Genomic DNA, 27,949 nt, shown 5'->3' on the forward strand with positions numbered 1-27,949 from the left:
AAGCAAGTTGTTTTTTTTTGCTGGAGAGCAAGCGGGGTTGTTTCCTATGGAAAATGTGGCTTGGGCTGCCCCCAAATGACTTTTTCTCCCTGCCTGCAACAAAAAAAGTCAAATCTTCACAGAGCCCCTGGGTCTCACAGCACCCTCCCCAGGCAGCACCCACTGGGATGCTTTGCTGGCTACGGGACACTCCAGGGGTGGTATAAAACCGGAGACTTGGATGAGCAGCCACACAGCGTCCTTGGTGCTTGCAGGCTGGCTCCGTGTGTGTCCGCTGCTCCCCTGGGCTCATCTCAGCAGTGGGGCAAAGCATCACCTGGCAAGACCCTTGGCCAAGGGGCCACAAATGTCTCCTCCACCCACCTAGGTGCCCCCCTGGGGAGCTCCCTCCCAAAGGCATGTGCTGCAGAAAAAAACCCAGCAAAACCAACCAACCAAAAAAAGCATCAGAATAACAATCCCACCCTCAGCTGGAAAAACAGCCGAGACCCCCAAGTAGCATCCCCCTGCCAGACATCTACAAAGCACAGCATTCTGGCCCTTCCCCAGCTCTCCAGGGAACTATGGAGCTGATAAAAAGGGGCAGCATTTTCCTCGGGGACACCAATAATTCCTTAATGAAGCCCTTGTTGGATCTGAAGCATCTCCACCCAAGGGAGAGCACGCCCATCCTCCCCCTAGCCATCCCCTTTGCTGAGCAGGATCCAGAGAGAAAGCACTTTTTTCTTTTAGTTGTTTATTTTCAAGTTCCAAAAGGGGTATTACAAAGAACAGACAGGAAAAATAACAACCAGAAAGCTGTTCTCACACGGTACTGACGGCATCCCTTTAGGATGGAGGGGGATGACGGCCGAGGTGGTAGTAGCACTGGTGTGGGGACAATGCACCCCATGCACAGCCAGGCTACCCGCTCGCCACAGCAGCGAGCGCTGCGGGAAAGGTGCTCAGTGATGAGCAGTAAACCCATGGTACCAGCTCTCACCCAGTCAACTTGGTTTCTGAACCACAGTATGGCAACCTGCTCTTTTTTTTTTTTCTTTACCCCCTAAATGGATCCCAAATAAGCAATAAAACTCCCATTTAAAGATGGGAGTACAGGGATGGGGTGCAGGCTGTGGATTGAGTGCCTGTGAGCAGCAGAGCTGGACAGGAGGCTTTTGCTCTCCAAGGAAATACAAACCAGTTCTTCAAAAGATAAAATCCCCACCCCCCCAAAAAAACCCCAAACAACCAACCCAGTGCTTTAAAGGCAAATTATATCCCTGCACGGAGGGGCTGCAGCAGAGGTTGATGAAGGTCCTCACCCTCACGCCTGGCTCTACGTCACAACCCCTTTGGCCACAGGCAAGAAGCCAACAGGAGAGAAAATCAATTCCCCCCCTCCAACCCAGTGAGCACCCATGGCTGAGCAAGCTGCCGGGTGCTCTGGGGCACTGGGTCCCTGTGAGCCAGCCCCGGGCTCCAGCAGCCCACCAGTAGTACTCCCCTCCGCGCTCCGGCTGGCAGAGGTGCTGCGGCACCCGGTGCTGGTGCCGGTGCCGGTGTGACACAGCACGGTCGTGTGCTGGATACAGCCAGAGGGAGCACTGCCGTGTACAAGGAGCATCTCCCACATCCCAACTCATCTCAGAGGACCTGGGATGCTGCACCGACAGCCGACACAAAGCCAAGGGAGCCGGGACAAGCTGTCTACGGAAACCTCCCAAGAGCCAAGAGTTTCAATTTTTATTTATTTTTTTTTCTTTCTCTCCGTTTAAAAGCTATTTGTTCCATGTGTGGTGGTCCCACGGCGTCCCACCGCTCCTGCTCTGCCCCCAAGCACGCCCCGGGCAGTGGGACAGGGTTCGTTTTTCTTTGTGAGGCACTTTTTGCTTCCACGATCACACAAACTGTAACAAGCTTTACAAGAAAACACTGGCGAGTCCTGAGGTCTGGCAGCAACCTTTCTCTGTGTGGGCCAAGGGCAGGAGGCTCTCCCTTCCTCTCCTCCTCCATCATACATGGCCTTCAGCCTCTTCATCTTCAGCACTGGGAGTTTTCGGTCCCTTTTCACAAGCCGCTTTCTCTGCTGCTTTTTCGACCCCGGTTTTGCTAGCTGCTTCCTGCAAAAGAGTAAATGAAGCACACCGACTTGGAAACAGAAGGAAGTAGCAGGTAGGTGATAGCAATGCTTGGGTTGGGCAGGGCAGGCAAAATTCCCCCCTTTGCTCCCCCCCCCAGCCTATCAACCACTGCAGCTTACATCAGAGGCTCCTGTTTTCTTGGCTCAGCAGCTGGCAGAGGTTAAACCTCATCGGCTCAGCAAGCTTTTGGGGAAGGTATGTGATTCCCCTGGGAATGACGTGACCCCCCCTCAACGGGAGCAGGGCACTGACACAGAGCGAGCCTGGACAGATGGATGCAGGGACACAGAGGAGAAGGACAAGGAGATAAGGCAGCAGCAGAGTGGAGATAAGGGACTGAGCCATAGTGCAGCCCATACACCTGGCCGTGGGTGCAGCCATGCACTGTGGTGCGTTAGCTCGTGCAGAAAAGGAGCACTGAGATCTGGCAAAGCCTTACACCTGCTCCAGCTCAGCTCCACACTCTCCCCATCACAGCCGGCTGCACGAGCTAACGCACCACAGTGCCAGCAGCCAGCTCCACTCCCTACCCCGAGTCAGTTACCCCGGCACACTGCTCCCCAGGGTCTGTACTGGCCACTTATTCCACAGCCTCAACCTCCAGGCACCAGTTCAGAAGAGATTATACTAAAAATGACCCATGCAGACAGCTTGCAAAGCTGTGTCCTCTCTTGTTACAGTACACCGGGTTTTGTTCAGAGGAATTTTGGATGAGAGCCTGTTACGAGACAGCGATCTCTTCGTATGAGGAGCAGGCTATTGCCTTACCAGGTCCAGGAAATCCATACTATCATGTCTCAAAATACCCTTGGCCTTGCCAGAGACAGGATGACATTTCACATTACTGGTGACCAGGAGGTCATCAACAGTCACTAGCTGGGAACAGCAAAATTAAGTACAAATGCCAACCCTATTATCAGCCCTTGGGAGCTCACACCGCAAATACTTTTTGCTGATGACTGAGCACCTGATGGCAGCCTCTGCGTAAGAGACACCAAGAAATATACCACTTCTCCCCATTGCAGCAGGCTCTATCCCTCCATCCTCAACCTGATCTATAACTTAATTGGTTTTAACCCTTCTCTTCTCATCACAAACCTGTCAAGCATCTTTCAGCACAGCCTGCTAGGTGATCAAAACCAGTCAACACGCACCTTTGCATCCCTCTCCGCAAACTTTGTGAACATGTTGGCATAGATCCTCCGGTCCCGCTCGTTGTGCTCCTTTGTTTTCTTCTGGCAGACGGAGATCTGGGATTTTGCTGCTTTGTTCTGTGGATTCACTTCCAGCACTTTTTGAAAGTCACATTTTGCCAGCTCGAACTCGTTCATCAATAACCTGGCTTCGCCCCTCCGGTACAAGCCCTTCTCATTGTCCTGGTCCAGTCCTAGTGCCTGGAAACACAACAGTCCCCATTAGAAACTTGGGGATCCCCCAAAAGATTCCCCTATGGTTGAAGCCTCATTAAATCTGCTGAAAAACGCCCTGAGTGGCGTTCCTCACGGGTCAGTACTGGCACCGGCACTGTTTAACATCTTTGTTGGCAACATGGACAGCGGGATCAAGTGCACCCTCAGCAAGTCTGCTGACGACACCAAGCTGTGTGGTGTGGTCGACACGCTGGAGGGAAGGGGTGCCATCCAGAGGGACCTTGACATGCTGGAGAGGTGCGCCCGTGCAAACCGCATGAAGTTCAACAAGGCCAAGTGCAAGGTCCTGCACGTGGGTCGGCACAATCCCAAGCACAACTACAGGCTGGGCGAGGAATGGATTGAGAGCAGCCCTGAAGAGAAGGACTTGGGGGTGTTGATTGATGAGAAGCTCACCATGAGCCGGCAGTGTGCGCTTGCAGCCCAGAAAGCCAACCGTGTCCTGGGCTGCATCCAAAGAGCCCTGACCAGCAGGTCGAGGGAGGGGATCCTGCCCCTCTACTCTGCTCTGCTGAGACCCCACCTGGAGTACTGCGTCCAGCTCTGGGGGCCCCAGGACAGGAGAGACACGGAGCTGTTGGAGCAAGTCCAGAGGAGGCCACGAAGCTGATCAGAGGGCTGGAGCACCTCTCCCATGAGGACAGGCTGAGAGAGTTGGGCTTGTTCAGCCTGGAGAAAAGGCAGCTCCGGGGAGATCTAATTGCGGCCTTCCAGTCCCTGAAGGGGCCTACAGGAAAGATGGTGAGGGACTGTTTTATCAGGGAGTGTAGTGACAGGACAAGGGGGAATGGGTTTAAGCTGAAGGAGGGTCGATTTAGATTAGATGTTAGAAAGAAATTCTTTACTGTGAGGGTGGTGAGGCCCTGGCACAGGTTGCCCAGAGAGGTTGTGGAGGCCCCATCCCTGGAAGTGGTCAAGGCCAGGTTGGATGGGGCTTTGGGCAACCTGGGCTAGTGGAGGGTGTCCCTGCCCGTGGCAGGGGGATTGGAACTAGATGATCTTTGAGGTCCCTTCCAACCCAAACCATTCTATGTGTCTATGAAATTAGGACAAGGTGGCTTCAAGTCTCCAGAGCACTTACATCTTGCTCTACAAAAACTGACTCATCTCCATCAGCAACTGGCAGGTCATTAATATAGTTTAGTTATTTCTCCTTGCTCAAAATCCCCCTAAGAGTGGCAGAGTCGATGGGAGACAAACCCACAGACAAGAAATCAGGTGTAAATGCTAAACCTGAGCTCGGAGGCAAGGGAGCTAACAGATTAAATGTGCTTTTGTCTCCCTGCTTTAGCAATGACATTATTTTCCTTTAGTAAAAGCCACATACGCATCTCAGAGATGATTTACCTTTTAGATTAAGGCAACTAGCTTTACTATCTTTCCCACATAAAAGATGCTTAAATCGAAGCCTTTTATAAAAGAATCAATAGTCTCCCTGGGCAGACCCAAACAGCACCCTAAGGCTGCTGGTCCATGCAGCATTCATCCACATAGATCTGGTTTTGGAAGTAAAGCTGTCGTAAGCGCATGTCCAGGTGGATTTTGAACACCAAAAGGCACTTTTGCTCCTGCAGTCTCCAAGGATGCAGCATCTGCGGAGACCCCAAGGGTGCAGAAGGGATGCCACCATCCCACTGCCATTTAAAAATTTGTTTCTTATACAAAAAGAAATTCAAAACCCCCAAAACTGCCAGTGAAAACATGCAAGAAGAGAGGATGCTCCAACCCCCGGGCTCATGCACCTCTACCTTATCGCAGCACTCGACGGCTTTGGCATACTCTCGCAGCTTCAGGTAGCACATGGCCAGGTTGAGGAAGGCAGCCAGGAGGAAGGAGTCGGAGGCTTTTGACTCTTTCTCAGACAAGCCATACTCCATTTCCAGCCAGGACACAATCTTCCCATACTGAATCACCGCCTGCAGGTATTTGCCTTCCTGGGATGGAGTAAAGAAGAAGAGGCTAGAGGAACCCGCGCCGACAATGCTCGGTCTGCTCCCGAAACATCCTGCAAACAGGTTATGAGTTTAACGCAGTATGTTAAATAAATAAATGAAGGAAGGAAGATGCTGAATATCTACAAACACACTGTGGCTTGGCCAGAGCTGCTGGTGTGCAGTCCCCCCGAAAAGCGCAGTCAGAGATTGTGTTCCTCCTCTGTAGAGCAGAGGAGCATTTGGGATGCCCCAGCCTGGGAAGGAGAACTACAAAACCTCTCAGCATTAGCCCTAGGCACATCCACCCCGGGAAGAGTCCGGTCTGCCGTCCCGCTCCGCAGGGAGCACATGGGGGCAAGGCAATACTGGGAAAGGAGGAGGTAACTCAGGGAGTGAGAAAAAGGCAGAGGAAGGGCAGGAGTCACCTTCCCCAGCACTTTTTGTGGGGAGATGGCTTCAACGCACAACTGCCAAGTTGTGTATCTGACAGTCACCCTGAATTTATTTCCAGCTCCCTTGCTCCCCCTCCACCATCCCCAAGTTTACAAACCTTGAAGTACATCGTGCCTTTCTCCTTGACGATGGCAGCCTGCTCCAGCTTTTCTTTGGTGTCCATCTCCCACGACTCCTTGGCCTGCAAAGAAACGCTCGGAGAAATCCCAGTGGAGCACAGCAACCCACCGCAGCAGCAGGACCACACCGCTTTCTAGGACTGCTTGTTAACGAGCAGGGCTCGTCAGCGCCGTATTACATAGGGTGGATCCGGCAGCTTTTTTAATTTGAGGGGCTGGGAACGAAGAGACACCCAGAGCACACATGGGGGTGCAGACCTGGAGCTCTTTACAACAGAGAAACCCCCGCCAGGTTTGGGACTTCGCATTGAGCAAGGTGGTTTGTCCACCGCAACCCCAGGAGGATGGAAAACCACGACAAAAAATAAACCCCAAAGAGGGAAGGGGAGGGTGGGGAGAGACATCCTTCAGCAGAGACAGGATGCAGTAGATCTTGCTCCCACCCCAGCCAGGGTGATGGGGTGGGGAGGGGACCCAGCAGGGGATGCAGCATAGCAGCACCTGCCCCATCCCATGGGCATCTCCTGCATCCCATCCCCAAACTCCTGACAGGCACAGCTGGTTTGCTGTGCCCACCAAACTCCTTGGGGCCAGCTGGCCGGACACACCAACTTTTATGTGTGCAGCCCAGGGTAAAAATGAAATAAAAGGAAAAAAAAAGGGGGAGGGAAGAAAGGAAGGGGGGGGAAGAAAGGAGGGGGGGGAAGAAAGGAAGGGGGGGAAGAAAGGGGGGGGAAGAAAGGGGCGGGAAGAAAGGGGCGGGAAGAAAGGGGGGGGAAGTACAAAAGGAACAAGGCTAGGAACAAATAAGAGAACCAGCCTTGGACCCCAGCCAGAAAAATAAAACAAACCAACAGAGAACAAATTAAGAACACAGAGATCCTTGATGACGTATCCACTTCAGCAGGGGCCGGGCTGCAGCCACACCAGCGACAAAGGGTGGACGCTGCAAAGGGACCAGCATTCCTGTAACCTGGGGAGGGACCAGCGCACTCCTGCCCTCACCTTTTCAAAGCTTTTCAGCGTAACCTCGTACACCAGCTCTGCATTCGCCTGGATGCCGTATTTCGGCTTCCCTGCCTCGCCAAAGCCGTACCTGGAAGGGCAGAAAAAAGCTGTCAGAGAAGGGAGGGGAATCTTCATTTCAGCAGCGTTTGGCCATAAACACAGACCTGGGTTGCTAATGCTGTTTTCACAGCTCCATGCCTGCAGCTTTCGAATATTTTGGGGCCAGGGTGACGTTATTCTCCAAAAGCAAAGATACCTGACAATATACAATGCATGTATTGGGAATCGTCTTCTCCAGATGCATTAAATTGGTGTTTTTATACAGGTTTCTCCACGGTTTAAGGACCCAGCCCTGGGATTTCCAAAGAGACATTTTCCTTTCAGCCACAGGACTCGAGATAAACCCCTTTTTCCTGATTTTTAAAGCATCTCGAGATTCCTGCCTACATGCCACCAGTCACTCTTGTCATCCCTACTGGCATTGCTAACTCAAGGCTCTCCTAGAGAGCCCTGTTTTCGGGACCACCATCTTCCACAAGTGCTAAAACAATCTTGGATGCTGGAAGCTTAAAACTAGACAGCATCCCCACGGGCATGCTCCTTACCGTGGCCCGAGGTAGAGAACACAGTGCTCTCCCCTCTGCATCTTCTCCAGGGCTTTGTCGATGCCGATGGGGATGTCGTGGTCCTCCCCTTCGCCCACGACAAACTTCACATCTTTGCAGTCGAACCTGGTGCCACCGCAGAATCCCTCCAGGTGAACTGCAGGGGGGCGAGAGGGGATGGGGCAGGATCGTACCCGGAGCCACCCAAACCAAGGCAAAGTGGGTTCCAAATAAAGCATCTAATAAAGTATCTTAGAAAGCATGTCTCCCAAAATCAAGCAAAGCCTCCAGCCCTGGAAGGGGGAAGACATGGGGCCAAGGGCAGCCAAGGAGCCCCTGGTGAGCAGAGAGGGATGGGGAGGGCTTGGAAACATTACTGAAAAGCAAGACAGGCATATCTCGTCTAACCAAGGACCAGACAACAATAAACATCATGACTAATATGTTCCCCTCATACTCAACTGCACGAGTCAAGTCTTACTGGAACTGGATATTGCTCCTGGCACACCGCCACACAGAGTTTATCACGGCGATTGCAAATCTTCTATACAGTGCTATACCGCCTTGCCTTCTACCTCGAAAACAAGGCTATTTTCTCCTGCCTCTAAGAACGCAAAGTACAAGATAAAAATGTTTTTTTTTTTTTTAAATCTTCAACCAATAACCGTGCTGTTCCAGCCCCAGACACTGGCAGAATCACAGCCAGAGTGGACACCGGGTACCTGGTACGTTCGCCACCTGGTACTCCTGGCTGGGTTTCCACAGCAAGATTATTCTTTATTTATTCGAACCTGAAGATGTTCCGGGCTTTGGGGACAGTTTTATGTTCTTTGCACTTTGCTTGCAGATTACAAGGCATACACATGCAGGCAGGTATAAAGTAAAAGCAATTTCATAGGGAACTCCTATGCACTGTTAAGAAAAGCCAAAACAAACAAACAAAAATCTTTTAAGAGGAAGAATGCATGATAGGCATCACAACTGTGCTTAAGGACTTTGCAGCCTGGAAGGGCACAAGCTTTACCTTTGCTCGCTGCAAAGCAGAAAGAGGAGACAGCGCTGCTGAAGGGAGGAGAGGGGGGGGATGCTTGGAAAGAAAACAACCCTTGGGGCAGCAGGCTGCTCTCAGAGCCCCTCTGGCACTGTGCAGAGCTGCAGGATGCAACCCGAGCTACTGCGGGGCACTGAGCATCTCACCCCAGGTGGCAGGACATGAGTGCAAGCAGAGGACATGCTGGACACAGCCAAGAGGGTCCAGGCTCTGTATGGGAGCTGCAGCCTGGGCTGAAGGAAACCTGCCTGTCCCTGCCCCATAGACACTTCCCTGCCCCAGGACCTATGGAAAGTCCCTGGGACCTATGGAAAGTCCCTGGGATGAGATGCACACACTAAGCGAGACCATGGGAGACCCCCATTCCCAGCCGTAACACAGCGCGAGGATGCTCTCCCCACTGTGGGGACAGGACACCAAGCTCTACCCCACCACACCTTTCCTGCCACCAAAGCCACGCTGGGACTCAAAGCGTGGCAGAGCGGAGGATGCTCATGTGCTTGCCAGCACCCCAGAATGCATTCTGCATCCATCACTGCCGTCAGTGACTACGAGACTCAGGCTGGCGCGTGCTCACCCAGCTCAGGAGGAGGACAAAAGGCAAATCCAGCTCCTCGGGGGCTGACCTCTGCTTTTGCACTATCCAAAACCAAACCGGCTATTTTCTTAAGCATAGGAAAGTGCAAAATTCAGCCTAAAATACAGGTAACCCAGCAACCCCACAGCACCATGCCATCTCCCTGCATGTTTCCATTAAGTATGGATCTGTAATCCCTGACCTCAAAAGCAGCACTACTGCTCTCCCAGGTCCCCTGTCCCCAGTGGGATGCGGCAGTGACAGGAAGATCCCACTTTAAAAAGAGGATGCAAAGGAGAATGCTGCAATCCTTCCATTCAAGGATAGTTTCACTCTATTTTAATTGCACATAAAATACACTGGGTAAAGGGGGGAAAATCTCCGCTCGGGTTTCCAGGAGCAGGTCAGCTGGCTGCAGTCGCTCTTGGATTACAGGGGGAAAAAAAAGGCGCCGAAGGAACATCACTCTGGTTGCAGCCCTGACTTATTGTTCTCTCAGTGCCTGCAGCGATTTTGTTTTTGAAGAGCTGAGAACAGAGTGTACCGAGTGCGGCTGGCACACGAACTTGATGTGCTGACAGCAATTTGTACTCAGATTAAAAACGGAGAAGGGGGGGGCATGGGGGGAAAGGTTGTAACAAAAGCTGGAATGCCAGATTTCAACTGCAGCCCGGGTTTTAGGGACCAGAACTACAAATTAGGCTCTGTAAAACTTAAAACCTATAAAAAAAGCTTTCAAAACTCCAGCCTGGAGATGCTCACTCCTGGAAACATGGTTTCTTCCAGCCTAATTCCAGCAGCAATGCACCTCTCAAATACATGGCTGAGATAAATCATTGCTGTTTCCCTGGGTCACAGGGGGTACAGCCTTGCCTGGGGGTGGGCTGCCATGCCGTCCCCAGGGCTACTCCATGCCCAGCACAGTGCCCGTCATAAATAGCACGGCATTTGATTTTTATTTTTTTTTAAAAAAAAGTTTATTTGCACCCAAAATGCTCACTGCAAGGCTGCCTGGTGCTGTTTCTCCTCATCCTCTCTCACAGGGATATATTTAAGGGTCTCTGGCCCCTAGATGTATAGGGATGTATAGGGATACGTAGGTCCAAATGAATTACATGCCGCAGGAGCGGCTGGCTGCAGCTGGCATGGCAGGTGGGTTGCCGGTGGGATGAGCGCCACGTTCCTAATCTCTGAGTGCGCAAGCAACACCAGTTATGGTGGATTGAGGAATGGATTGAGAGCAGCCCCGAGGAGAAGGACTTGGGGGTGTTGATTGATGAGAAGCTCACCATGAGCCGGCAGTGTGCGCTTGCAGCCCAGAAAGCCAACCGTGTCCTGGGCTGCATCCAAAGAGCCCTGACCAGCAGGTCGAGGGAGGGGATCCTGCCCCTCTACTCCGCTCTGCTGAGACCCCCCTGCAGTGCTGCGTCCAGCTCTGGGGGCCCCAGGACAGGAGAGACACGGAGCTGTTGGAGTGAGTCCAGAGGAGGCCACGAAGCTGATCAGAGGGCTGGAGCACCTCTGCTATGAGGACAGGCTGAGAGAGTTGGGGTTGTTCAGCCTGGAGAAAAGGCAGCTCCGGGGAGATCTAATTGCGGCCTTCCAGTCCCTGAAGGGGCCTACAGGAAAGATGGTGAGGGACTGTTTTATCAGGGAGTGTAGTGACAGGACAAGGGGGAATGGGTTTAAGCTGAAGGAGGGTCGATTTAGATTAGATGTTAGAAAGAAATTCTTTACTGTGAGGGTGCTGAGGCCCTGGCACAGGTTGCCCAGAGAGGTTGTGGAGGCCCCATCCCTGGAAGTGGTCAAGGCCAGGTTGGATGGGGGTTTGGGCAACCTGGGCTAGTGGAGGGTGTCCCTGCCCGTGGCAGGGGGGTTGGAACTAGATGATCTTTGAGGTCCCTTCCAACCCAAACCATTCTATGAGTCTGTGATTATGCAAGACTGTCTTGGAGAGCATTAATCTCCATTATTCTGACCACACGTGTGCTCACACACAGTGTTTGCTCTGATGGATGCTTTCGTTTCAAATAGGTAAAGCAGCACTAGGCTTTGGGGGGGGCATCAGGCATACAATGAGCCTTGTTATTTGGCTCCTTAGGTCCTTCAAGAGAGATGATTCCTGGCTGGTGCCTCCCCTGTCCCTGCCTCAGCCCCCTCCTGAGCCATTAAAGCATCATCACATTCAAAAGAACCTCGAGCTGCCAAGGGAACAACCATAGAGGGACCAGGGCTCTCCCCGTCCTCTGCACTGGGCACGGCCCTGCCTGTAACGCCCTCAGACCTAGTCAAAATAGAGAGGAACGCTGGATCTGTGATGATTTCAGTTATATTTAGTCTTTTAAGTTTAACTCCTGGAGTAGCAGAGGCAGCTTGAAGCTCAGCTCATGGCTGGTCCCCAGCTATGATGCTCACCACGGGAGAGGCAGACAGTTGAGTATGAGTCAAAAACTCATTTTTCCTTAAAAAAAGCCTCGTTAGAAGAACCAGCCATTCAAGGCGGTGAACTTTATGAGCTGTCACAGCTCAGATCCAATTTCTCCTTTCCTAAAGGGAGTTAATCTTTGCATACAGGAGCTCTGAAAGGGAGGAAAGAAAGCAAATGCCTCCCGTATGGAGAGAGCTCCGTGCCTGTGGCCGAGTAGTTCTTGGGAAAGAAAAAATAAGCCTGGCTTCTTCCATTCAGCCCTGCGAAACGTCTGCTCCAGAAACGTGACCAGAACAGGGAGAGCCCGACGGGACCCAAGCTCCTCATCCTCCAGCATCAGCTGAGACCATCCTGACCTCAGCAAACCCTCTGTTATTAATTTCCTCCACCCCCCATCAACAACATCCCTCTGGCCGCAGGGGAAGGAAAAGAAACGGCTCCATTCTGCAGCAAATGCAATAAAACCCACCAAAAAGATTGATCAACGTTGGAATAAGGAGGCCAAAGAAACTGCCGAGTGCCTGCATCAGTGCCCGAAACGCTTAGCAAGGATGCCATCGATGGAGGATATCCTGGCTACCGATGCTTTCGCGGCAAGGCAGAGCTGGGGCTTTCAGCAGCCGGCGCATCCTGGAGTGGCTTGGACAGCACGATGGATACAAAAGGATCGGAGGAGATGGCAGAGCCTCAAAACCCTGTGGGGATTTGCTCCCTCCATCCTCCCCCTGGCAGCAGGCTGAGCAGCACCAGGGCTCGCAGGGATGCGTTTGCTGACATGACTAAGAAAACAGAGCGCAGGCTATATTCAAGTGGTCGCTCCACCATCAGCTGGCTGTTCCCGCGGCCTGAGGTTTTCCAGTCAACCCTCCTGGCCGGCAGCTCTGGCAGAGCCAGTGCCGGGGTCATGCCAAGGAGAGCTCGAAGGAACATCCCCAGGCAGGCACTGAACCGCTGCCCTCCCAGTCCCTCCCTATCCCGTCCGGACTCCGGATGGATGTAACTGCATCCCACTGTGATGCATGGCCACGTACAACCTATACAGTGCCAGCAGCTCCTTGTTAGGGAGAGGAAAGCGGGGCTGCTCTGGGCAGGCTCACCCCCCCCCAGCCTCCCTTGCAGAGGGACCAGCACTCACTTTCCACCGTAGCACCTTCATTAGGGTTGGAGTAACCTTCTCCCTTCCGTTTGATCCTCCGGATTATCCCTCCATCCTCAAACAAGTCCTCGCCTTTGAAGTCAAGCAGCTCAACCTAAAAAAAAAAAAAAAAAAAAGAAAAGAAAAGAAAAGGTGGGCAGAGCTCAGGGAGGGGAGGAGGAGAGGAGAAAAACACCAGAAAAGCCACAAAGCAGCAGTTCATCCTCCAGCTGGAGAGCCAAACCAGCTAATTCTCCATTCAGCTGACAAGAAGTTGCCCATAAAAGCCAGCTCCAAGCCACAGCATAATACACCCAATTTATTAGAAATTGGGACACATCCAGTACCTGAAGTGTAACACAAAGTAACAGTAAAAATAAGTTTATTAAGCCTGTAAGGGTACAACACGGCTGGTGCTGGAAGATGCTATGAAAGCTGCCTGGGACCAGTGTGGGCAGGAGTTTCCCCTTCATTTTCCAGCGAGACCAGCTCCGACCCACGGCTTAGTCCCCACTCAACTTGGAAGGACTAAGCCTTAATTTAGGACAGACCCATTCCTCCCACCCCACCGCCTTGTCCTGACGAGCCCTGTACAGGGAATGCACTGTGCCAAAACCTTGGCTTTCCTACTGCCCTGCAGCACTAATCGGTTTTTAGCACCCGGAGGCATTTCCCAGCCGCTTTCTCCTTCCCATGTGCATTTTTAAACCAGGAATCTGCCTGCTCCCTGCCCCCCCCCCCCCCCCCCCCCGGCACCAGGGCTCTCCCCAACCAGAGTTTGAGTCCCAGCCTCCCAGCTCAGAAACACATTTCTGAGAAAACCCTGGCAGCAGTTCCTGGAGCAGAGGGACACGTTTCAGGAATCCAAGCTGGGTTTTTTGTTGGTTTGGTTTGGGTTTTGTTTTTTTTTATTTCTGAGCTGGCTGGCAAGGCAGAAAGGGAGCAAGCGAGCTCATTCACGCACTGGCTCAATGGCATTACTTGCCTCAAAAAAGAGGGTGGCATTGGAGGGGATTTTGGGAGCGCTGCCAGCAGAGCCGTACGCATACTCAGGTTTGCAGAGCAAGTAGCAGATCTCACCCTTCTTCATGGTAGCCACCCCGATGTCCCATGCCTTGATTACCTGGCCTAGGAGAGAGGCAGATGTCAGGCAGGAGGGACCATCTGGCAGCCCAGAAAAAAACCCAGTCCGGGTGCTGTGAGGATGGCACCCCCCAAAAACCACCACCGTCAGAAGTCACTTAAGACAGGGCTGACACCGTCTGTCTGTCCTACACAGGGTCCCACCCCTCCCAGGACCATCCCACCTCCCCCCGGGATCATCCCATCCTTGAGGACTGCCATGGATGGACGCCCCGGACTGGCTCACCCTTGCCCAGGCTGAAGATGAAGGGCTCGTTCCGATCACGGCTGGAGTCAAATTTTTTACCGTTGGCCAGTTTGCCTTTGTAGTGGACATAAACCTTGTCCCCAATCATGGGGGATTCATCTTTGCTCCCGGGTCGTTTAATGATCTGAGAGAGAGAAACCACCCATGAGAAGGGAGGCCATAGGACAGCTAAGGATGCATATGGAGGGAAATATAGATAGATACAGATATATACATACACATATATGTATTTTTATATGTACACACACGCGCATTTTTATATATGCACACACGCATATATATCAAAATATATATACACACGCATGCATATATATAAAAATATATATACATACACGCATGCACATACATCCTAGTGCTGCTCTAAACCAAAGGAAGGCTCGAGGGGGAGTCATTCAAATTGTCCTCTCATCAGCCCCTAAAAAATAAATCCCAAACCGGAGCCACAGTGACAGAGCAAGACAGGGCTGGGAGCAGAGAGACCTGCCTGCACTTTGCGGAGGTGTCTGGATAAACACTGCGGTTCGAAACCTGAAGCGAATGCAATTACGCTCGCTTTCTGTCTGTATGCATTTTACTCGCAGGGGCGTGTCATTTCACTACTCGCTTCTTGTCAACACTTTTTTTTTTTTTTTTTTTTAATGCTACAGCCTGGAACAAGCAGTTCTCAAGCTGAGGATGGAGCAGGGGAGGATGCTATTCTTAGAGGAAAGGTCCTGTTCAACTGGAGAAGAGCAAACGCCGGGGAGCAGAACTATCCAGAAACGGCCCTGAATATCAAAAAGGAGTTGTGCGGCAGACAGCATGACCTCAGTAATGTGCTCTTTCTAATGTCTGTGATTCACACACAAAAATGCTTTGTGGATTTACAGCTAATAAACTGATTAGGAACACAATAGCATCGAAATTCATTGAGCAGCCTGAATCCATCAGTCTCAACACCACTCCATCCTTCTTTATTCCAGCTGATGCTCATCTCCTTTGCTTTCAAATTAAAAAAAAAAAAAAATCAGTCCTACAGCCCTGGAAGCCCTACATGGCAAGTGCTGGGGATGCACCCCACCAACATGACCACGCACCCCAAAATGCAGAAAGAAAGGCAAGACCCTCCTGGCAGCCCCCTTCACCTTCAGGACCCCTCGGTCTCGAGCTGGCGTGATGTCCTCCCCGCGCTCAGCAAGAGCTGCCGCCTGCACCTCGCCTTCGCTCTTGGTGGCCTCATCAGTGGTCATGGTCTCCTTGCATAAGCCCTGGACCTGGGGAGACACAGGGCGCACCCCATCAGCCTGGCAGGACCACAGGAGGTGGTGTAAGAGGAAAGGGTTAAAGAAAATAAGCAGCTCGCTCTACTGCGGGCCAGGGCAGGAAGCTTTGAGCCATTTCAAGCATGCAGAGCGGAAAATCCCTTCCCAGAGGCCACCCAGGCTCTGCTGAACCACAGGGCACAGGAAACCCTGGTGTGCAACACCGGCAGTCCTCACCACCCGGGGACAGGGGATATAGGGGACAGCCCCAATGCTCTGTCTGGCCACAGCGATGGGGATGCTCACCAAAATCCCCAGCCTTCATCTTCTGCCTCCCTAGGTCTGCACCCCTGGCATTGCCCCAGCAGGCTCCCCCAGCAAGAGTTTTACCCAAAAACGCACCAGCGGGTAACGCTCATGCCAGCCAACCAACCCCTGACACCAGGCAAAACATGGAAACTCATCTTGGGATGCTGCACCCACACCACTGGCATCTTCTGTGGTGATGCTCTACCAAGCATCCATTTTGACGCAGGACTAGCACTGAAGCACCTACATTGACAGACATTGAGGGCAGCGGCAAAGCCAGGAAAGACAAAGTGCTCACAGGCGAGCAGCAGAGGGCTGATGGCCGCAGTTTCACCTGCCCTCACGTAGAGGTGGGCACCCCTTGGGTACGGGTGCTAGAAATACGTGTGCTAGGCTAGCATTTGCCTTTTGAGTTATTTCATACAGTTCAAGATTATTTTCCACAAGGAATTACCTATTTGTCAGATACTCTATTATTTGAAAAGCAGCACCTCAACCCCAGGCAAATCTCACTTTCTGTTGCCCACCAAGAACACCCCAAAAAGAGAGCAAAGGCTCCAAGTCTCAGGCAAGCAAAGCATCACCCAGCATGGAAAGAGCTGAACACACAGCAAGCACCTTCTCCAAAAACTAAAGCAAATCCAACACCAAAAGAATCCCAACTATTTGGGTGGATAAAGAGAAAAGTCACAGCAAGACTTTAAGAAATTGGGGGAGGTTGGGGCAAACTGCTGCAGCACCACGCTCCCAACGTCATCGTGCAAGCAGACAAGGTGCCAGAAAAGCCAAGTTTTTTGTCAAATGCAGACTTTTCCTGATGGTGCCTGGGAAAAGGAGAATTGCCTACAGTTTAAAAAACGTATTTCCTGATGATTTCCTTCAGACCGTAAGGCTATTTTGGTAGCCGCACTGCTGCATGACACGTAATTAAGGAAACATGTGATGGAGAATTAGAAAGCGATGGGTTTTTTAAGACATAAACCAGATCTATTAAAGTCTCTCTAATTGCGAAACTTTCCCACAGTCTTTGGTGTGGAAGCTGACGTTAACCAGCAGAAGAAATCATTCATTCGGGGGATTCACAAAGAGCGAAGAAAGGATGTTTTCAGCTCCAAGGGCAGATAAGTCGTGCTGCAAGAAGAATTGTGCTCCTCGCACCCGGGTGGAAGGGGAAGAGCTGGAGTCTGGCCCCCCTGGCACAGGAAGCCACCGAGACACAAAGAACCCTGCAATGGAAGAAGCAAATAGAAAAAATAAGGGAACTACTTGCTGCAATGCTCAATGATCACAATTTTTGAGTAATATTTAATGAGATTTTGCATCTGATCCCTTTCCCCTGCCCTGCTGAGGTTTCAGGTGGGAACACCTAAAAGACGACACTAAAAAAAAAGCAACTTCGAAGGTGAGACTTATCACCTCATAGGTATTTATACATTGAAAAACATGCCATCGGTTACTTTGGAAGAAATTTTTCACAATGAGAGTAGTGAAACACTGGCACAGGTTGCTCAGAGAGGTGGTAGATGCCCCATCCCTGGAAACATCCAAGGTCAGGTTGGACAGGGCTCTGAGCAACCTCATCTAGTTGAGGATGCCCCTGCTCATGGCAGGGGGGTTGGATTAGATGGCCTTTAAAGGTCTCTTCCAACCCAAACTATTCTGTAATTCTATGATTCAGGTGCTGAGATGGTCTCCAAGCCACCATGGTCCATGCTGCCCTGCCACCACCATGGCTATCCTCTTGGGAGATAAGCAAGAAGGTGGCGGTGCCCATCACGGCACAGGCATGCTGCCGGCACCATGCACTGGCTCAGGGCGTCCTGGCACAGATCCTGTGCAGCACCAGGGACATAGAATCCATAACCCATTTCTTAAGGACCAGGAGGAGCCTGGAAACGGGAGCAGCTTGCAGAAGTGCCACCTCCTGGGGCAGAACCTCCTGAGCTCCACCAAGCAGCCACTGCTGGGATGCTGAAGACGCATGGGGAGGTGCTGGCTCCGGCTCGCCGGTTGCTAAATGCCACCAAGAGACATCTAAAAATATATCATACGCATCCTTCTCATTATTTTTCTACGTAAGCAATTAGTGGAGTCATCCAGGGAAACTGGCCAAGGCGAGCGGGAGGGGAGATGCTCTGCGTCAGAAGCGGTGGGAGGGATGGAGCCCACAAGACCAGCTATTAAGATGTGGTCCATGTTATGAAAGAGTTCGAGACTTCTCTGTCCAGCGAAAACAGCTCCAACTAGGTTAGAGAAAAGACTGCGCTGCTCCCACTTATCTCCGGTTTGGAGCAGCAGAAGGAGGTTGGCTGGGGTCCAAAATCCCAATTAATTTGAAACAAACAGTTCTAGGGGAAAAAGGAATCTGCTACTCCCTGAGATTTAAATGCCAGGGAGCTGGGGACTGTCACCGAGAGCCGTGCAAGCTTGCTGAGGTGTCAGAGCCCGAATCTTCTCGCTGCAGGACCGCGTGTGCTCCGGACACAGGGAGGGAATTAATTACACTGTGCAAAAGCCTCTGGGTATTTCTGACACCCCAAGCAGACCCCGCTCTCCCCTTGTTGTTACCCACAAGCTTAATGTCGTAAGTCTGTAAATGAAGCCAGGTTAAACCGTCCTCCTCCCACACTGCTTCGTTTCCCTGGGCTGTAAATACGGATGGCGGGAGGAGGAGAGAGGGTGGGGAAGGGTTAAACCCCCCCCCCCAGGTGGGGGTCCTCCTCCGCCAAAAGGTGCAGCGATCTGGCAAGGCATAAGGGCGCTGCTGAAAGGCCACCAAGAGGGAAGGGATTTCCATGCACAGAGAATAAAAGTAAAGGGAGGTGATTAAAGAAATCCAGAGCACGCCCCAGAAAAGGTGCACGTGGATGATGGGGCAGTTTTGCATGGTTTGGAGTGGTTTTGCACAGCTTGATTCTTCCTGTCCCGATGCAAAGTCCCTCGTGGGAGCCTGTAAACCCCAAAACACTCCACTGCTCAAGCTCTGAGCCTAACACTGGGTCCTGGTCTGTACCTCCAGCCACCAATCGGGTGCTCGTGGCGCAGTGCAGGGCTGCCTTGCAGCCATAGGGACCCAGAGCTGCCACCTCCACCCTCCCCAGGCCTGGCAAAAGGGCAAAGGTATTCCTCAGAAGTAAAGGAAAGGGTTTGGGGTTTTCACTTGGTTGTTTTCAATCAGTCCCCGCTCTACTAGATGATCTGAAAATTCAACATAGCTGTTTAAACTGTAATTTAAGAGCTATAATAAACAAGCTTTAAAATACAGAGGTTTTGACATCTGGACACAATCTCCCCTTCAAGTGCAACTATTTCAGCATTAATTAACATGAAATACATTAAAGAGCTTCTAGCTGAACAAACAAGAAGGCTCATGAGTTCAGTAGACTCCTGCACGTGCACGATGTGTGCTTCACTTGGACTAGCACATCCTGACCCACGGGCACCAAAGCACGCCTGTTCTCAGTCCTGCTAAATGAATTAAAACTCCTTGAATTGCTCAAAAGCAACAACAGCTACATCTTTCCTCCTTTAAAATCCGCTGTTTCCCCAAATGCTGTCCTGCACACTGCCACGAGCAGTTGCAAATAGTGTTTTGGCCTCCTCCAGATGGAGAGCAGTATCACTGGGATCAACGCTCACGAGAAACAAAGCTGCAATCGATGCCCACGAGCAATTAAAGCACCCACAGCAGGCACAGGGTGCCCAGGCAGAGAACTCCCCCATACAGCTGGGCAGTGCTACAGCTTTGACCCTGATTTTAGCACTCCCATAGAAGCAGACAGTAATTCAGCTGTTGCTTCAGAGAAATGCATTCTACACTTTTTTTGTCTATTTTTTTACAAGCAGGTATGACAAAAGGCTTTTTTTTTTTTTTTTCCTTTTTAAGCTATGCAGTGGCTGGTGTCTTCCCCGCCTTTGTTATCCTCAGAGCTCCATACATTTTTCAGGCTCTCTGCAAGTGGTGCCAGACACACGCTTCTGGAAAAACAAGGAGCTGTGAAATGCAACGGTAGCATCTCAAAGCCCTTTCCCCTTTGCACATGCCATTCAAACAATGATCTTTGCCACAAAAATGCTGCTCCAGGAGGATGCATGCCGTACAACACCAGCACACGCTGCACAGAAATCCATGCCATAAAAACAAGCCATTTATTTTTACAATCCCCTCTCTGCACGGATGTTTCTATCTTCCAGCCTGGAGAAAATTCAGAGCGAAGAATGGGATGCAGATGTCCAACCCCAGGCTGAGGACAGACAGGTATCACACATGCTAGGGTTTCACCAAGCACACGATCCCAAGCCACGTTTCCTAGAAATCGGCATACCAGGAATTTGCCAGCTCCAAATGGAAACTTCACATCGCAGATCCGTCCCAGAGGCTCGCAGGAGGGGAAAGAGGAGGGGGGGGAGGGAGAAAGGCTGGGGAGGGTTTTGAGGGGTCTCACCTTGCCACCATGCGATCGCTGGACAAGGTTTGAAGGTCCAGGGGGGTCTGGCGAGGTGCCCACTCAGAGACACAGTGGGGGTTTTACACAAATAACTGGTAAGAAGAGGAAAATCAAAATTAAAAATAAAATAATAAAATTAAAAACCCACATGTGCTTTATTCTAAAACAGCATTTAAGAAGAAGTGAGAACTGAGATGGTGGTTTTAAGCTACAGACCATGGACAAAATCTCCTGTGAGAGCTCCTCTGCTCCCCACAGCCATGGGAAGGTGCTTTGACTTGCTGTTTCCATAAAACAGCATTTAGCACCTTAACATCAGCTTTAAATTAAAAAAAATATTAAAAAAAAAAAAAGGGGGGGGGGAACCTATATTCTGTCCAATTTTTTTTATCGACCATTGCTGAAAGTCAAGATGAAAATTAGCAGGATGGAAAAAAAAGAGCTGACTGCTCTGGGGCTTATTTTTTAAGACCCACTTAGCACGAAGCGCTTTCACTTCCACAGCACCACAACAGCCCTAAAAGTTTCGGATTGCAACACGGGAGGGAGTTTCTTTAAAATGCAAAGGTCAGGCTAAAAAACAGCAAGTCTAAAATGCACAGGGGGAAGACGCAGGGCCCCAAATCTCAGACGGCATCGCCCCAAATCCCGGCCCTCAAGGCAGGCAGCAGCACGGGGCCACACCTCCACCCTCCATCCCCAGCACACCCACTGACAGATAATGAAGAACAACCCAATTAGTGCAGCAGCTGGGCTCTCTCCACCATCCCACCATTGTTTCACTTCCCCCTTGATCGTGAAAACTATTTTTTCCTAATACAATACCTGCCTACTGAGCGAACCGGCCCCGTGCAGCAGGAGAGGGGAAGACCAGAGCAGCTATTTTCCCCGGACAAAGGTGTTTAAGACGCTTGCAACGCCAGTCTGCAGAACAGAGACCCAGGGAGACAGCGTTTGAGTCGGTAATAAATTAAAATTGGGATTTCTAAGAAAATACGACCTTCTTAAGCCTGACAAGGCAGCTCCACCCCAACACATAAAGATGCACCCAGACATCGAGTGCCATTTCTCACATACATCACAGCCCGAATTAAAAGTTAACTTTTTTCTTTTTTAAATCCTGGCCACTTGACTTCCCCCCCCTCCTTTAAAATAAATGGGGAAGCCATACATTTAAGTTTTCACTAGCTGAGTAAGACTCACATGGATTGATTTACTTCCTAGTGTGCACGTTGTGCAAGCAGCTAACATCCCGGCTGGCCAGTCACGACAACTTTTATTCAAACAAAAAAACAAAACGCAAACAGAGCTGCTTTAATTGCTCAGCACCCTGATGAACCTTCATCACGTACAGCGTGAACTGTGACTCATGGGGGACCAAAGCAAACACCCCGGTCTCCTGTATCCACAGCCAGCTGCTGCTCCAGGATTAACTCCTTCTGCCCACGGAGACCTCGAAAACCCCCCGAGCATCTCGGTGCCACCCGCTCCACGGCCTCACATTGCCTCCTGGCGTGGGATGCCCTGGAGAGCGATGTGGATGCCATTACCCTGATCCACCTCCCTAAGACCAGAGCATATCGGTGCTACAGCAGCTAAGGGAGGTTTTTAAGCAATTAAGAGAATAACGAAGGGAGAGAGAAGGAAACTACTGCATGCAGCTAAAAATACAATAGTATGTTTTCCCATCACACTTGCTTAATCGTTTTGCCTAGATAGTATTATTAAGCTTCTGAAGTGGTTTTAGTTAAGACACAAGTCATAACTAATTTTTTTTTTTTTAATAATATGTTGAGTAAGAGGCTGCCCTCAAGTTTCAGCTGCAGCGAGAGGAACAAGTGAGCAGGATGGCTTGCTGCTCCCGGCCAGAATAAATATTTCAACAGAAAGCAAGATGGGTTCAGCCTGTCTGCATCCCCCGGGAGCAAGGCGAGCGCACCCACACCAGCAACATGAAAAAGACTTTCAGAAAGGTGTGGGTTTCCCACCCCCCCCCCCAATTTACAATATAAACCCATTAAAAATAATGTGGCTCTTTTGCTGATTATCTAGCAAGGCACCAGGGAGCAAATGCTTGCTTGGTGTTTTTTCCAGGTTGCTTCAGAATAAGAAATCACAGGGATGAAGTTCCTTCGGACTCGACCCTCTTGCAAGCATCCCATCAGCAGCTCGTGGTTCATCCTCTCCGGTATGGGTACCCAGAGACACAGTGAAATTGGAAAAAAAAAAAAGAAAAATAACACCACCACCACCACCCCCTTTTATTCCAAAAGACAAACATATACTGGGGAAAGCAAAAGCTATACATATTTATGGGTTGTTGCTCTTCTAAGGGGAGAAGGTGCCAGGGACGAGATGCGGTGGAGGGTTTTACACACTGATGCTCTGCAGCTCGTATCCTGCCTGCCCTGGAAGCTGTCCCTGGCCCCAGCAAGGATTTCAGCTGCTCCCACCACAAAAATCACAACAAGCCCCTGCCACAAGTGGCACATCTTGAAAATACTAGAAAAAACAGGAATGCTGGAGCCAGCAGCAAAGCCTCTGCTCTCCATCAGCAGGGAGAGGCACCAGCCTGCACCCATCCCGCTCCTGGAGGGGCTGACACAGCCTCAGATGATGGTAAAAAACCCCAAAAAAACCCCAAAATAAAAAATAGTAATAGTAAGTGTATAAATAGCTGTTCCACATCTGCCTGAGCTTCTCGGTAGATGGCTAGCAGCAGGGTTGAGCAGCATCCTAGCAAGCTCCGAGGCCATTATATACAGACGCTCACGTAACAGCAGGGAATGCAATTTCCTAATGCTTTCATAAATTATGATTATATAACTGGAGGAAAAAAATATAATAATATAGCCAAGCAGGTTATATAAACCATCTTTAAAAAGCGAGAAAGTACTTGACATCCCACTACCCACTCCTTGGCACCCTCTAACTGGGTTTTTTGCCATCAAAAATGAGCAGACTGCTTTCATTGTGTCTTCTCCCCTGGTCAAAACAACCAGGGAGAACAGACCCAGCTAGGCTTTTTGGGACACTGTAAAGAAATAATCCACCTCTGGCTATTAAACATGAAGTTCCCCTCCCTGCATAGTGCACCCCGGTAAAGCTGGATCCCTCCACGGGCAGCTCAGAGCATTCTCCTGACAGCAGCTACTCCAACACCGAGCAAATTCAGTTTTAAGAGACAGCTTGGGGGAACTAAAATAAATACAAAATGGGAATAAACCAGCAATGCCTTGTTCGCCAATTCTGTTCTAATTTAGCCTTTTCTCCAGAATAAATCCGACAATTAAACTTGGATTATTTTTTTTTTTTTTTTAAATTTCTAAAAGCATCTCATTGCTTGCAACAGATTTAGGGGTTTCTCCAGCAAACTTTCAGCCAGGTGACCCTAAACCACAGCAACCCCCCGACAGTGGAAATACTGTATTTAATCACTTATTCCCCACACACAAGGGCTCACCAGTGTCTTGAGAGCCCTGGTGCCAAATTCCAAGGGGGATCCCCAACTTGGCATCCAGCATTGCCACCAGCAGTGCTGCGTACCCAGAAATAACCCGGTGCCTGAGACCTTTTTTGAAGCCACATGTGCACTAATGGTCTATAAATGCTAAATTATATCGGGCAAATGGCAATTCCCAGCATGTTATGAAATGTCAGCCTGTTTCTGTGCCAAATCAGGATTTTGTTTTCGGAGAGGACAAACCAACAGATGGGGACCAGGACTGCCACTGACATCGCTGGGGTATGCTGCAAGGTGCAGGGGGCTCAGCCCCGGGGCGGGGGGGGGGGTGTAGTCAGGAGGTTGCCGAGGATGCTGTGGCTTTGGGGATCACGCTGGACCGCTGCTGGGTGACCCTCATCCCCACCAGCCCAGAGGAGTGGAAATGTGCACATGAACATGTGTGCGCGCACACGTGTGCATTGCTCGAGGATGGGGAAGGAGCCTGCATCCCACCAGGGCTCCTTGCCAGGACAGGGGTCGCATCCCAGAGATGATGCTATTTGTGAGGCAGTGCCTCCGAGAGCTCGTTTTATTGAATTAAGTGATTAAATACAACATAAATCAAGAAGTACTTGAAATGGGAATACTTTTAATGAGGTTAATTTTCCAAGAGCAATACTACTATTTATGAAGACGGGGCCTCACAGGCAGAAGATTATTTAATTGCAGTCCCTCATCATCCCACCTCTTCACTTCTGACAGTTACTTCACTACTATTTTCCTAATTTTTCCAAAACACTCACTTGCAAAATCAGAAATCCTTATTTTAATCACAGTTACTGATTATGAAAAAAGTTTGTCGGCTCCACGACAAACAAGTTACATGAACGACTCATACATTAGAGCAGTCGTGGCCATTTCTTTATGCCCACAAACATACAGCATTAAAATAAAAAAAAACTTTGCTAAGTAATTTATTCTTTCCCTGCAATATGCATGAGATCGGTACAAGCTCCGCAGCTCCCTCAAGGGGTTGTAACAACTTTATATAAATACGTATGAGAGCAAATATAAAATAAAATATTAAATAGTATAAAAGTATAAATAACCAAGAACAAATTATTCTCCAAATACTTTACAGAATATTTTTCCTCCTGAGTCAGCCCGGGGAACCATCTCCAGCCTTACAGCAAACTTTCTCCTTCTGCAAGCCGGTAATTAAAACACACCTAATTACACAGCAGTGATGTTCCTGAAGGACACTGTTTGATTTTTACTTAGGAATCGTCCTTATTTTCTGGCTCATCACAGCAGGGAGATGCTTTAACAGCACTGGGAAAGGACCTCAATATAATTCAAGCGTGCGCTGGGCAAATACAGCCTTGGGAAGCTATGATTATTTGCTTTTTTTTTAAAAAAAAAGAAGAAAAAAATTGCATAAGCTGTCATCTCAGCAGACACCTCTGCTCCAGGCAGGATGGGCATCGCAAGCAGCCTGCATCACGCCAGCCTTCCCCCTCCCTGAACCTGCTCCAGCACCGGTCCCGCTCCATCCTCCAAGTCCAAAAACTACAAGAGACACCACGTGCCATCATCCCTCTCAGCAAGTTTTAGCAGAAGCAATAACTTTTCCATCAACTCCCTAGAAATCTGCTTTTTTTCCCCTCACACCATTGCACACCTTCTCCAGCACAAACCCCGCCTGCTTCATCACCCCAAATTCCCCCTGGCCACCCCTTCCTCCACCAGCACCCCATCACCTCTGGTTCCCGTGAGCACCCAGCTCCATCGCACCATCACCCTTCTCCTCTTGCATCGCACGTTGCTGTCATCACCCATCACGCCACGGGGATGAGGACCAGCATCTCACCAAGGACTAGCATCCCACTGATGGACCCCAGCATCCCACCTTTGGGCTACAAAACTCTCAGCACCACTGGAAAATTATTCCTGCCCAGCCTCACGCTCCTGGTTAACCCCTTGCCAGTGGTGGCTGTCGTTCCCTCTGCTTTGGTAGCATTTGCGTGTCCCCCTGCAGCTGTCTGTCCCATCTCTAGGGTACCAGGTTGGAAACAAAACCTGAGCATCGCCAAGTCGCAGCATGGCTTTCTGACCCAAACCCACCACACCTCCGGGAAAACAGCCTATAAAAGCCAGATATAGGCTCTGACGGACAGATTTAATGATTTTCTCCCCCATCCTTCATGGGGCAGGAAGGATGCGACTTCTGCATATTTTAAAGGAAGGAGCAATTTGTACCTTCCATTTTTTTTTTTTGTTTTAACTTGTAATTCCAGTTTCCAGGCTGGATTTAAAACCCCAGTGATACCCCAAATACACCTCAAAAGTTTAATAGCTCGTTATGGAGAGACAAGATTTAAACTCTACCTGTAAAACCCTAAAGTATCCACTCCTGGTTTGTTGGGGTTTTTTGCCCTTTTTTTTTTTCTTTCCCCATTTTTCAAGGTTTGGTTTTTTTTTTTACATCGGCAGCAGCACAGTCCCATTTACTCAGCACGACAGCACAGCAAGGACAGTAACACAGCTGCAGCACTGGAGCCTTGGCCGGAAACCACCATCCAGGAACACGATGATGATAGATGTATCCCCCACAAACTCCTATAGCTCATCGTGTAAAATACTCTTTCCTAATAAAAGCAAGCTCACTCAAATGTGCATTTTAAAAAACGGAAGCTTTAAAAGAGATTTTGTGCCCAGAGAAGAGGGAAAAATAGCTTATATTTATTTAAAGCTTAAAAAATATTCACATTTACCTCGTGCTATCATTTACACCTACTGCCAAGGAAACTCTACATGTACGCACACACCCTATAGGGTATTTTTGGTAGGTGGCATCAGAGGAAACCTTCTAGCTGAGGACAGGAGTCGATGGCACAAACGGCAGGACCCGACCCCTGCCCAGCACGACTCCATCCTGCCAACGCCACCTTGTCCCCCACGCCCATTCCGGAGCATCCCACCGGCCCCAGCCACGCTCTGGTACCTATCACCTCCCCTCGGACACCCCCCGCGCTAGGGCAGGGACCCCCATCCCACGCCGCGGTAATACCAGGGAGCACCGGCCCCTTCCCCACACGAGTCCCCAGCCCTAGGCAAGACCCCAGTGCTCACCACACGGCCCCACGCACGCCTCCTTCCAAGCGCACACCACCCCACGCTATCCCCCCCCCAACCCCTCTCAGACCCCCGGTATTCCTCCAGCCCTACACAGACTTCACGCAGGGCACCCCAGACCCCCCCAACCTCACGCAAGGCACCCCCGAGCGCCCCCCCGGCCCCACGCAGCCGCCCCCAGTCCCACGCAGGACTCACCCCGGCCCCACGCAGGGACCCACCTGCAGCCGGCGCCTCCCCGCGCTCCGCCGCCGCCCGGCCCCGAGTGCCACCGCGCGCCCGAGCCGGCCGAGTCTCCCCGGCCGCCGCGCCGCGCCCCGCCCCTCCACCCGCGTCCCATTGGCCGTTCCGCCTGCCCGTCTCGGCGACGACACCCGCTACGCCTTCTCATTGGTTCAGGTGGCGCCGGTATGCAAATGAGAACGTTCTCCCCTCCGCTAGTGGCCGGCCCGTTCCGTCCTGCCCCGCACTTGCCGGGGGCACCGGCAGCGAACCCGGGCAGGACCCGGGGGCGGGGGGGGGGAGGGAGCCGGCCCAGTGTAACGCCCCTGGGGGGATGTTTGGCCCCCTGCGATGTCCCCAGGGGGGCCGGGCTCCGTACAAGGCTCCGGAGGGGGCCCCAGCCCCGTGCAGTGCCCCGGAGCGGGGGGGTTCCTGGCCCCGTGTAACGCCCTGGGGGTGCGCGTGGGTGTGCGGGGGTGTGCGGGGGTGTGCGTGGGTGTGCGGGGGTGTGCGTGGGTGCGCGTCAGCCCCGTGAGCGCCCCGGGGAGGTGCTCGGCCCAGGACAGTGCCGCGGGGCGGGGGGGTGCCGGCCCCACGCAGGGCTCCAGGGTTCCCCCAGGCCGGCCCCACGCAGGGCTCCAGGGTTCCCCCAGGCCGGCCCCACGCAGGGCTCCAGGGTTCCCCCAGGCCGGCCCCACGCAGCGCTCCAGGGTTCCCCCAGCCCTTCGCAGTGTCTCTGGCGGGGGGGGGGGGGGTGGGATTTTTTGTGCAACCCCGCTCAAGGGCACCGCGGCCCAGAGGATCCACCAGCCCCGTGCAGCACCCGACGGGTCCCCCAACCTGTGCAACGTCCTTGGGGTTTGTTAGGAAAATACGGCACTCGAAAGCAAATAACA

The 27,949-nt window shown here is 51.3% G+C and overlaps 1 protein-coding gene across 7 annotated transcripts; it reads right to left on the reverse strand.

Annotated features, from left to right (window-relative positions):
- Positions 1 to 1,710: 1,710 nt before the first annotated feature.
- Positions 1,711 to 27,140, reverse strand: FKBP5 (FKBP prolyl isomerase 5). Of its 7 annotated transcripts, XM_075776139.1 has the most exons (13): positions 21,077 to 21,131; positions 20,249 to 20,343; positions 16,826 to 17,029; positions 15,378 to 15,506; positions 14,233 to 14,377; positions 13,849 to 13,991; positions 12,864 to 12,978; positions 7,673 to 7,829; positions 7,065 to 7,155; positions 6,038 to 6,121; positions 5,302 to 5,487; positions 3,278 to 3,517; positions 1,711 to 2,102 (listed from the first exon to the last, which is right to left on the reverse strand). In XM_075776139.1, exons 3-13 carry the CDS (start codon positions 16,871 to 16,873, stop codon positions 1,995 to 1,997), a joined length of 1,446 nt encoding a protein of 481 aa, XP_075632254.1. In that variant the 5' UTR covers positions 16,874 to 17,029; positions 20,249 to 20,343; positions 21,077 to 21,131; the 3' UTR covers positions 1,711 to 1,994. The 7 variants fall into 7 exon arrangements, with proteins under 7 accessions (XP_075632254.1, XP_075632252.1, XP_075632251.1 ...); XM_075776137.1 differs by lacking the exons at positions 16,826 to 17,029; positions 20,249 to 20,343; positions 21,077 to 21,131 and adding an exon at positions 27,053 to 27,140 and having other exon boundaries at positions 3,222 to 3,517; XM_075776136.1 differs by lacking the exons at positions 16,826 to 17,029; positions 20,249 to 20,343; positions 21,077 to 21,131 and adding an exon at positions 27,053 to 27,136.
- Positions 27,141 to 27,949: the final 809 nt, after the last annotated feature.

Source organism: Balearica regulorum, chromosome 25, assembly GCF_011004875.1.
Source record: "Balearica regulorum gibbericeps isolate bBalReg1 chromosome 25, bBalReg1.pri, whole genome shotgun sequence".
In the NCBI taxonomy this organism is placed as follows: Eukaryota; Metazoa; Chordata; class Aves; order Gruiformes; family Gruidae; genus Balearica; species Balearica regulorum.

Coding starts and splice junctions, on each gene's coding strand:
- FKBP5 (XM_075776139.1), bottom strand. CDS start 16,873: ATGAATGATTTCTTCTGCTGGTTAACGTCAGCTTCCACACCAAAGACT. Junction 15,507..16,825: donor CAGCTTCCACACCAAAGACT/GTGGGAAAGTTT, acceptor GTGTCTCCCCAG/GTCCAGGGCTTATGCAAGGA. Junction 7,830..12,863: donor TGAAGGTGCTACGGTGGAAA/GTGAGTGCTGGT, acceptor GCCCCCCTGCAG/TTCACCTGGAGGGATTCTGC.